The sequence below is a fragment of the Tetrao urogallus genome (genome assembly GCF_951394365.1).
Source record: "Tetrao urogallus genome assembly, chromosome: 11".
NCBI lineage: Eukaryota > Metazoa > Chordata > Aves > Galliformes > Phasianidae > Tetrao > Tetrao urogallus.
The window spans coordinates 19,228,573-19,239,516 of NC_136824.1; the positions used below are offsets into that span (position 1 = coordinate 19,228,573).

The 10,944-nt window shown below is 53.6% G+C and overlaps 1 protein-coding gene across 1 annotated transcript; it reads left to right on the forward strand.

Annotated features, from left to right (window-relative positions):
• Window positions 1–563: 563 nt before the first annotated feature.
• On the forward strand, window positions 564–10,883 carry SNX1 (sorting nexin 1; the record flags this gene model as incomplete). Its single annotated transcript, XM_079540952.1, has 15 exons — window positions 564–698; window positions 1,675–1,777; window positions 2,667–2,803; window positions 4,017–4,083; window positions 4,845–4,888; window positions 5,808–5,949; window positions 6,467–6,545; window positions 7,260–7,335; window positions 7,820–7,933; window positions 8,073–8,166; window positions 8,663–8,868; window positions 9,906–10,049; window positions 10,161–10,241; window positions 10,504–10,575; window positions 10,833–10,883. 15 exons carry the CDS (start codon window positions 564–566, stop codon window positions 10,881–10,883), a joined length of 1,545 nt encoding a protein of 514 aa, XP_079397078.1.
• Between the last annotated feature and the right edge of the window lie 61 nt (window positions 10,884–10,944).

Here is a 10,944-nt window from a genome sequence, read left to right on the forward strand (position 1 = left end):
GGGCATCTGTCTCGTGCACTTGGATGACTGGCACGTCAAAAATAGTTCAGGATGCCTGTATTGAAGCATCTGGCTTTAGCGCGTAGAGAGGTTGAAACTGAACACCCAAAAGCAGCTTCAGAGCTCTGATAGTCTTTGCCTCGCGGCAGAAAGGAGGACGGCAGCAAGGCTTTCGAGGTGAGGACAGGCAATGTGCTGTTCTCTATTCCCTGCAGAGTGCAGCCCGATGGGGATGGGGGAGATAAGGAGGCACAGGGGCAGCTTGCAGCCACCATGGCACTTCTCCCACGAAGGCCGTGCTCGGGCCAGGGCTCTTTTTGCCCTTCGGCTGTGATTTTCAGTATCCCAGCAGGGGCGCCGGGCTGCAAGACGGCAGATAATGGCACGCACGTCGGCGGGTCCGCCGAGCCTCCCGGAGCCGCTCATTGGCTCCCCCTGCTGGCCGACAGCTGGCTATGCCCAATCGCGAGGCTCCGCCCGTCCCTAAGCTCCGCCCCCCACGCTTTAAGTAGTGGCGGGGACTTCCGGTCTCGCCTGTCGCGGGCGGAAGCGGCGGCGCGGAGATGGCGTCGGGCGGTGCCGGCGGCTCCCGCTCCCCCTCCCCGGGGCCGCACTTGCCCCCGCCCTTCCCACCGTCCTCCGCCGATGGCGACGCCGCCGACAGCGACACGGAGGGGGAGGACATCTTCGCTAGCACCGTGAGTCTGGAGGGGGAAACACCGGGGCGCGGTGGGGCTTCCCGGGCCCGCTTTGCTCCGCGCTCAGGAATGTTTGGGGCCTGCCGAGCCGGAGGGCCGCAGGCCTTGGTGCGAATCGCGCCTCCCCGAGCAGGAAACAGCGCTGCTCGGCTAAAGCCGCTTATCGGGCGCTTAACGCGGTTGTTAGAGCAGCTGTCATAACTAACGCTCGGTGCGCTCCTCTTGAGCACAGCGCTCCTGTGCGGGTAGAGCTGTCAGCTCGGCGTCCGCCCCTGTGCTGAGTGCCGGGCTGGGGGCCTGAGGAGCCACAGTGGCCCCGATGGTTCGTGTGCCGGAGGTGCTGGGCACTGTTATGGGCTGCTCTGAAGGAGGCTGCGGTTCTCTTATAGCAAGAAGTGGAGAGCGGGGTGTGGTACTTCTGTGTTCTTAGAAACTAAGGCAAACTGAAAGCCAAGGGTAGATAGCTCTCTTCAGCATTTGAGGCTCATCAAGGAAACTTCAGCACCCACCTTGCCTTGTCTGCGGAGAGCTTCTTGCTGTCTTGGGAGCTTTTCCACAGCTCCTGTGTGGGAGCAGAGGGTCTGAATGACCCTGCGCACAGAGCTTCTGTTAGCTGGGCTGTGAGACGGAGGATTGGGTGCCACTTGAAAAGCAAATTGCCATAGGCCTGCACCACCAGCAGCAAAATCTTGACTTTTACAAGGGGTTTTGTGTTGGCATGCTCACCCAAGGCTCACTGGTGCTGCTTGCTTGGCCTGAGTGGTGCTGCTGCCAGTGTGCAAACAGAAGGGCTGGGTCTCCCAGGGCTGCTGAGAGCTGTTGCAATCTGTGTACTCAACCTGGATTATGAAGGGTGCTGGAAGGGAAGCAGCCTCTGGCCGTTGTGCGTGCTGGGTTTGTAGTGGTGACCCTGCGTGGCAGCGTCTGGACCTCCTCAGCATTAATGACTGCTTGTGTCCTTTTAATTGTTTTAAAGAGCAAACCCCCGGCACCAAAAAGGGAATTGCTTCTTCCTGTGAACAACAGCTCCAAAGAGAATGGAGTTCGTGTAGAGCAAGATGATCAGGACCTGTTTGCAGGTGAGTCTGCATCTCTGAGCCCTTACTGGTGCTTTCTGAACTGTAAGCTTAGAGTCATCTGTGTTCTAGCCATGATTTGCCTGTGCTTAGGCTGCTTGCTCTGGGCTATCACAACTCCTTATCTCTCAAGCTTGTGCTGTGCTCTGGGAGTGCTGAGTACTTGTGGCGTGTTTGGGAAGGTCCTGTAGCCTCCTCCAGGTCTCTCCCTTAATCATGCGGCAGGATTAACTGCCTGCAAGCTGAAGAGGCCTAAAAATGGGCTTTTATTGAACTGCAAGGCAGTGGGTTCTTCTACACCTGGAAGGCCTTTGCTCTCTAACTTTTCCTCCCTCTGCGCAGATAGAGGAAGCGTGTCTAGCAGGGATCTGGTGTTCCCCAGGAACAGGGAATGTAACACCCCTCTGTGGGGGGAAGCAAGGAGGGTTGGACCTTACCCAGCAATCCTGTTCCTTATCTGAGCATGACACCTCTGGCACAGGCATCTGAAAGTCAGTTTTGGACATATCTGGTAACAGGTAGAAGCTTTGACTTCCTCTGGTGGATGAGTGTCCTGGGAAGGAGTCAGTCTAGGTGCAGTGTTAAAATTCAGTTTGTCTGTAGCTTTTTGTAGTGTGCAGCTGCTGGTAGCACACAGCAAGGAACTCCTGACCGCCTCTCTAGAGTAAGTTTCCATTAACAAAACGTTCAGCTGCGTTGATCAAATGCCCTTACTGCAGCGAAGCTGTGTGAGGTTGTGCTCTTCCCAGTACATACAGATGTCTTCCCTGTGTTTCTTGAATGCTGATTAAGACTGTTGTTGCTGCCTAGGTCCCGTGAGCCTCTCTGAAAATGCTGACGTTTTTAGAAACCCAAAGTAGAGAGGCTGACTCTTGCCAACTTCTTTTGACAGATGCCACTGTAGAATTGTCTCTAGACAGCACGCAGAACAACCAGAAGAAGGAACTGGCCAAAGCATCCAATCCTGCCCCCTCATTAGAAGTAGCTGCAAGCTCTTCTTCCAGAAACCCTCCAAAGAGCTATGAGGAGGTGAGAACAGCTCTCAGCTTTCCAACTTGCCCTGCTGGTTTGGGACCTGGAGTTGGCAGGAACCTGTCTGTTTACTTAGATGGGAACCTGCATCTAACAATGTAATTAATGTAATTGGCTCATTGGATGCCCTGGCTTTATCTCGGTCTGTCAGTCTGGGGCTTGAAGTGGGGCTCAGGTGAGCCTTGCTCTTGTGGAAGCGTGGTGATGCAGGCTGCTTCCAGTGCTGAGCGAGCGGCTGAGCTGAGGGTCTGAGCTCTGATTGAGAGTTCCAGCTCCCTCTGTTGCCACAGATGGGGCTACGTGGTGGAACTGCTCTCATGTGGATATAAAAAAGTCTCCTGGGTGACTTGGGAGCTCAGATTTCTTAAGTGGAACTTGTGGTCTGGTTGCCAAGCTCAGTTAGGCGGAGCTCTGCCTAATTCTGTGTCCTCTTCCTGTTGAGAAATGAGTACTATTTTGGTGACGAGCAGAGAGCTCCTGTTCTGCCCCTCAAGAAGCCTGAAATCACAAGGACTCTGCAGTACTGTCATTGTTGCAGGCTGGCTTCAGGCTGGCTCAAGCAAAGCAACTCAGAACCTGGGCAGAATGCTGGGCTGATTGGTGAACCGAGAAGCTCTCATCTTCAGGTTCTTAAACAAGAGGCTGTGTGGGGCAGATGCTTTACCTTCACCTTGCTAATGAGGAGCTGTAATGCTTTTCAAGCAAGCCTGAAGCCTCAGTGGCCTGTCAGAGGCAGTACTGTTGTTTTTGCTGCCTCTGACCTTCAGGGTTCAGGCTGGGTCTGCCAGTTGCTGTCACAGTTCTCCATCCCTGTGTGCCTGCACACTGTAGTTTGCCTCCTGCATAGCTTCGGTATCTTCACCTGTTTTGGGTGAGAATTGAAATTATGTAAAAGAGCCCAGAGGAAATTATTTTGTGCAGAGCTGGGCTGAGGTTGGGCTTGGCAGAGTTCTGCCTCAGTGGTGAGCAGTTTGTGCGTTAGTCTGTGCAGATAGCATTGCTGTAGAGACAAATCCAATCCAGGATGGTTGGAACGTGCAGCCTCAACACAAGTGTGGAGCCCAGGGGCTTCATAGCATTGCCTTGACCAGACTGAAATGCCAACGATGCCTTGGCAGGGTGACAGCGCTCTGTAGCATATGGGACTTTGTGTATGGAAGCCTGGATTTCTAGTTCTAATTTGCTGTCCTTATGTGCTTGCTTCAAACAGCTGGAAGAAGAGGAACAGGAGGACAAATTTGAGCTGACTGTAGGAGTGAGTGACCCGGAGAAAGTTGGTGAGTTGTGTATGGCTGGCAGGGGAGAGCTGAAACTGCCTTACCCTGAAATCAAATATGCTGTCCCAAGCTTTGGCACCTTCACTGGCAGCTGCGGAGCAATGAGAAGCACGAAGCTTTCTCTCTGTTGGAAGCGGGGACGAGAGCAGCTCAGCCAGCCAAAGGCAGCCCACAGGGAGCCCCTCTGATCCCAGCCAGCTCACAGCTTCTGGAGCTGGGGGTGCGCCGGCTTCTAATCAGCGCACTTCTGAGGGGCACTGGGGCAGAGTCTGACCTGTGAGGATGCCCTTTGCTTCAGCTACGAGGCGTAACCCCTCCTCTCCCCACACGAGCAGCTTCTGTGTTAGCTGGAGAAAAGGCTGGCTGTGACGTCCCAGAGCCAAACCAGAGGCAGCCTGTCTGACTTGCGTCCTGTGAAAGCGCTGCTTCGTGTGCCGCACAGCCGCAGGCTGCAGCAGGGCGAGCAGTGTGTGGTGTGCATGGAGTTACGCCTGTGCTGTCAGCATAACGAGCAACCGACCGTCGGTGTTGGCTGCCTTGGGAAAGGCTGAGCAGCCAGGCTGGGGAAATGCGTGGTGGGCAGGGCTCCAGGCTTCTGCAGAAAGGTCTGAAGTCTGCATGCGGACTCGGGGCTCAGATCAGAATCACCATCCTCTCTCCGTGGCGTGCGAAGCTCAGGGGATTGCTGGAGCCACCAAAGCCTCCGGGTGATGGTGCAAAAGGCCAACCTTGTGCTAATGCCTTGGTTTTGCTTTCCGCAGGGGATGGCATGAATGCATACGTAGCCTACAAAGTATCAACACAGGTATGTCAAACTCATCGTTTTTTTTCCCAGTCTAAGGCAGCTGGGCTGGCCTTTCCTTTTCATGTCAAGCCAGTGGTGACCTAAATAGATGAGAGGCCTGAATCTGCAAGGCTTCATGAGTTATAATCCAGCCTTAGAGATCAGAGGATGAGCCTAGCTCTGAAACACGTTTGCATCTATTTGGAAGAAGACCTTTTCAGCTGATATCTGCTCAGCATTGGAATGAGCAGCAGGAATGTCACCTGCTATGGAGAGCCCCAGGTGCTGGCACTGTTCCTGGTGGTTCTGTGCTGGCAGTTCTTTCAGATTAAGCTCACCTGCACGCAACTCTTTCCAGCAAGTCTCTTGCCAGGGCCTGTTCTCTGGGGCTAGTCACAAGACATCAAGCTTTCTGCAGCTGCTTCCCTGCTTTGGGACCGATCTCTGTGCTCTCTGAAAAGCCCTTCCTAGCTGTCTGTCCAGCAGCTGTTGGGCTGCAGGCACTGCATCTTGCAGCGCCAAGCTGTGGGTGTGTGGCGGGGACTGGGAGGCTTGTTAGCTGCCAGCTTTGCTCTGCAGACACAGTCAAAAGCTGCTGATGGCCCCTGCAGCCTGGTGTGTGACCTGACAGCAGTGCCTGTTCCTGTGGGGAGCGGGGATGGTGGGATTAGGCAACAGGCAGGGCTTAGCAGGCAGCCCGCAGGCACAGCAGCTGCTATGTCACTGGTATTAATGCTGCTGTTCAGCCCTAGGAGAGCTGCTGGGAGGAGATTTGCTGAAAACCTGGGCCAAGTCTTGCTCAGTTTTTGGCCTGGCGTGTTCCTCAAATCCCACAGAGCCCAGGATGTCCTATTGCCACCCCCAGAAGTGACGGTGCACCGTGTGTGCGTGGGCAAGCTTCCCTGGGTGAGTTTGATGTGAGTCTCATCTCTTCCCCCAGACGAGCATGCCGATGTTCAGGAGCAAGCAGTTCTCAGTGAAAAGGAGGTTCAGTGACTTTCTGGGTCTCTATGAGAAGTTGTTGGAGAAGCATGCCCAAAATGGGTTCATCGTGCCTCCACCGCCTGAGAAGAGTCTCATAGGTGAGTGGTGGAGGTGCAGAGTGCTGCTCTAGGTCTGGTCCTTCTGGTTTGAGCTTTGTGCCCAAAAGATGGGTCTGCCTGCAACCTCCAAGCTGAGAGGGAAGCTGCAGAGCAGTAAGAGAAAGTAGGTGCATAAAATAATCTGAGTTCTGTGACACAACTGAACTCTGTTGGCTCCCTGCTTGGAAGCTCTGGGCATTAAGCCTTGTTAGAGTTGATGAGTGGCTCTGCATCCTCTTGGAGAAGAGTGAAATTGTTGCACTGTCACTGAATTGCTCTGTTTGCTTGAGTCCAGACCTCGTTCCGGTCTCGCTTGGCATTGCAGTGCCTCGTTTCTGGATGTAGATTTCTGCTAGATGTAGATGTAAGCAGATGTTAATTTTCCAAGTAGCTCTTCTGATGCAAGGTCAGATTTCTCTCTCGTCACCCTGATAGCCCGTATGCTTTGTGACAGACCTTGCTACCTTGTGCATTCAGTTTGGGGCCACTCTTTAATTGCACCTACCTTCTGTGCTAGGAATGACCAAAGTGAAAGTTGGGAAAGAAGACTCCTCCTCTGCAGAGTTCCTAGAAAAGAGACGGGCTGCTCTAGAGAGGTACAGATCCCAACAGCTATCCCCTCATGCCTGAACCAAGCAAGGGACCTCAGAAAGGTCAGACTGGCTGCAGTCTTCTCCCCGTGTGAGAAAAGCAGTCTGCTTCCAGGCTTAGAGGGAACCTGGAGGTCACTGTCTTCAGCTGCAAGAGTTGACTCTAAAAGTATCTTCTGCTTCAAAAACTCTTGCTGGTGTTCATCCAAATCTGGCTGAACTCTGACAAGGCAGGGAGAAAACTGATCTGTCTCAGGAGCCCAAAAATCTGGATGCTAAGTAGTGGTACAAACAGTGCAGATCAGGTGAGAAACAATTGCGTCTCTTTAACTGGCACCTTTAACTATGCAGACACCAGTGGCCTTCGCTCTGCCACCCCTGCTAACTGCTGTAGTTGGCACCAGTATGCCAATAACTTCCAGCTTCAGCCTCTGAAGCGTCATCACAGAGGAATGTAAGACTGAATCTTCATCAGTTACTGTATCAAGTAACCTTGGTGTGTAGTGAGTATCGGTGCAGGTGCAAACTTGTCTCACTGGAGTCCCCAGGGAGGGAGAACTCTTGGTGGGAGGATGAGAACATCTGGCTGGGTCTGACTTCAGCTGCTGCTTCTGAGCAAACAAGTGTGTCGCAGCTGACTCGTGTGTGCTGCAGCTCACCAAGGTGGCTTGGAGCCAGGCTTCAGCAGAGGTAACTTGTACTGTGTGTTCTTCTCCCCAGGTACCTACAGAGAGTTGTCAGCCATCCAACCATGTTGCAGGACCCGGATGTTAGGGAGTTCTTGGAAAAGGAGGAGGTCAGTAGGGTGGACTGAGGTGGCTGTGAGTCCCTGGGGGTGCAGAGGAAGTTAAGGGGGCATGGTGCTTCAGAGCTTGCTGAGATGCTCTTGGTGCATATCTAAGCACTGTGTGCTGGTAACGAGCTGTGGCCAAGCTTGCTGACACCACAGTGGGGGCACACATTTCGAGCAGGGGTTGTGTTTATTCTGAAATCCATGATGAGAGTGCAGCCTGCTGTCTGGAGGTAAGGGGGGGACCGGAGCCCGATGCCCAAATGATACAGAAGTGCTGACTCTCTGCCTGCCTGTGTGGCCAGTGTGGTCCCTGCACCTGCGAGGAGAATGTGACGGTGCAAATCTTAGCATCTGCCTAATGCTGTGCCGGAAGGCTTTGCTGTAGGAACAGACTTCGTGGAAGCACACCAGGACACTGGTGTTATCAACACTGCTCTCACAGCGACTCTTATCTCCTGGCAAAACAAACTTTTCTGTCTCTCTATAGCTGCCAAGAGCAATAGGCACCCAGGCCCTGAGTGGAGCAGGAATACTGAAGATGTTCAACAAAGCAACCGACGCTGTCAGCAAAATGACCATTAAGATGAATGAATCAGACATCGTAAGTGTGCGGGTGTCTCCGGGCCGTCCTTGTCCTTGCTGCGCCTTCCCACCAGCTCACGTTTTTGGGGAGGGGTGCATGGGCAGCTCTGCAGCTGTGCAGATAATGTAGGAAGCAACTCTGGGTCTGTCCATTTCAGTGGTTCGAGGAGAAGCTGCAGGAGGTGGAGTGTGAGGAGCAGCGGCTGCGGAAGCTGCATGCTGTTGTAGAAACGCTAGTGAACCACAGGAAAGGTAACGGGCTGGGTTCTGCTTGCTTGGACTGTAAGAGTTAAGCCTTGTGAGAAGATACAGCAGTGCTTTCTTGCTCTTTGCTTCTTTGTCCTGGGAGACAGAAGAAAAATGATAATGCCACAGTTTCTGTCCGGTGGTACAGACTTAGGATGTGAGCCTGGCGGCTGAAAGCTGCTGTAATGAACCAGACCAGAGCTGATCTTGTTACTAATGCTACGCTGTCCTCTGCCAGGGAGCAGGAATGTTTCCCTTTGCATGTTTTGGCTGACATCTGCAAACTTGTGCCTGTCCTCCCACTGCTGTTTCCCTCTTCCTGGCGGGGGTTCTCCGTGTCTCATAGAAGCCACCAGCTCTCAGGTGGCATTGGCTCTGCTAGCTGATGTCTCTTGGGGCTACAGAAAAGCAGCTCCCGGGGCTGAACTGTAGGCCAGGGCTTTCTTTGTGTAGCACCCGGTGTAGCAGAGCCCACAGCTGACTCTCTTATTCCATTCACTAGAGCTAGCATTGAATACAGCACAGTTTGCAAAGAGTCTGGCCATGCTGGGGAGCTCTGAGGACAACACGGCCCTGTCCCGAGCACTGTCCCAACTGGCTGAGGTGGAAGAGAAGATTGAACAGCTGCACCAGGAACAGGCTAACAATGACTTCTTCGTCCTGGCTGAGCTCCTGGGAGACTACATCCGCCTCCTCTCAGTTGTAAGGGTAAGCACTCCTCTAGGGCAATCCTCAGAGCCAACCTCTAGGGCAGAACCACTGGTCTTAGCATAGATCTTGTGCTGAGGTGTGCCAGGAGGTAGCTGGTCCTGTGAGTGCAAGCAGAGAGAATGGCATCACTGGTCTTTCTGAGCAGAAAGCAAACTTGCTGCTGGATCAGGAACATAGGGTAGGTGAGATCTGGCTGAGCTCTTGTTCTCCAGAGGGAATATGGGTCAAGTTCATGGCTTATAGGTGGTCTCAGCCCCTCCAGGGGAGAAGGCTGCAGCTGCTGCAGAGGTTGTAAGCTGGTAACTTCTCATCTGTGTTGTAAGTAGACTGGGTCTTGAAGTCTGCCTGCCTGATACGCAGGCTTCTGTGCCAGAGGCTGGATAAAACAAGTTCCAGGTGACTTCCCAGTTGGGCAGGCTGACTTGTTCCTGCCCTAGTTGGAGACTACAGAGGCCAAAATGCAGCCTGCTTGGCATGGGGAGATATGATGGGTGCTGCAGAGGACCAAGACCACTGATAGTGCTGGAGGTAGGCATGTTCTTGGGAGAAGCTATAATGTTGCCTCGGCCTTTGCCTGCCTCTCGGCTGCTCTGCCCTTCTGGCCAGGCTGCCACATCTGCTTTCTGCTCTTCTAGCTCTTCCCCACTATCTGGCTGGATGCATTCAGAAGTGTGATAGCTCTTCCTTGCTGGGGCTGGTGGCTCACAAAAATACTGTCTGGCAGGTGTTGGAGTGCTTTGCTGTGACTTGTGGTCACTGCTGTGCAAGAGAGGCAGTGTGGAGCTAGCAAAGGTGTTTCCTTGCAATGGCTGTTCTTGATGGAAGGAATAAACTGAGCCCTGTACTGAGGGAGGCCTCAGAGCTGCCCTTTCCCTGGTAGAGCAGCGGGCAAGACGCTCCATATTCTGGCTTGTGCTGCCACTGTGGTTCCCTCATGTGGCCTCAGGTGCAGCCATCAGCGAGGTGGCAGAGGGCGCAGCCCCATGCTTGTCACACTGCAATGTGTCAGCCCAGCCTCTGCTTCTTCCTTTCAGGGAGCTTTTGACCAACGTATGAAGACCTGGCAGCGGTGGCAGGATGCCCAGACCATGCTGCAGAAGAAGAGGGAGATGGAGGCCAGGCTGCTGTGGGCCAACAAACCTGACAAGCTGCAGCAGGCCAAGGAGGAGATCTCAGAGGTGAGGCGTGCTGTGGCCCCTTGAGTTTGAGCAGTCGGGTTTGCGAAACCACTCAGACAATGAGCAAAAAGCTTTGCAGCCCTGGAAACTGCACGCTTCCTCTTTCTGCAGTGGGAGTCTCGTGTGACGCAGTATGAAAGGGACTTTGAACGGATTTCTGCTGTGATCCGCAAGGAAGTGATACGGTTTGAGGTAGGTCAGCCCCAGCCATCAGCAGGCAGCTCTCCCAGCAGTTGGTGATATTTGCAAATGCGGAAGTGTTCGAATGGGGCATCGGCGCTGCAGAGCAGCCCGTTTTGGCTGAAGGGGGGTTTTCTGCTCAAAGCACGCAGGCCTGCAGCGATCCTCCAAACCATCATCAGGATCTAGCCTGTGTTTAGGCCTCCCCACGAAGACGTGAGGGTTTTAGTGGTTGCTGCAGCTTTGTGCTCACTTCTGCAACCGTGTCTTGCAGAAAGAGAAATCCAAGGACTTCAGAAACCATGTGACAAAGTACCTGGAGACGTTACTGAACTCTCAGCAGCAGGTGAGTGCCCTCTGCCAGCCCTCCTACGCATCCTGGAGCTCAGCCTGAGTCCACAGTGGGGGAGTGCTGCTAATGAGTGAGCTGCTAGTTAAGCGTTGTACCCCAGGGGATGCCTCGGCAGAGCTGTGTGTGTGTTGGAAGAGGCAAAAGCTCCTCCTCCCTCCCTAAAAACCCTTTTGAGTCTGCTGAATTTAAAGCTCATTCACGATGCACTTGAGCTGTGCTGGCTCCTGACTCTTTTCTCCTCCTCTCCACAGCTGGTGAAGTACTGGGAAGCATTCTTACCTGAAGCCAAGGCCATTTCTTAACTGGACCAAGCCAGCAAGCATACCTGAACTTTGCCTTTTTATACACTATACCTCTTTTACA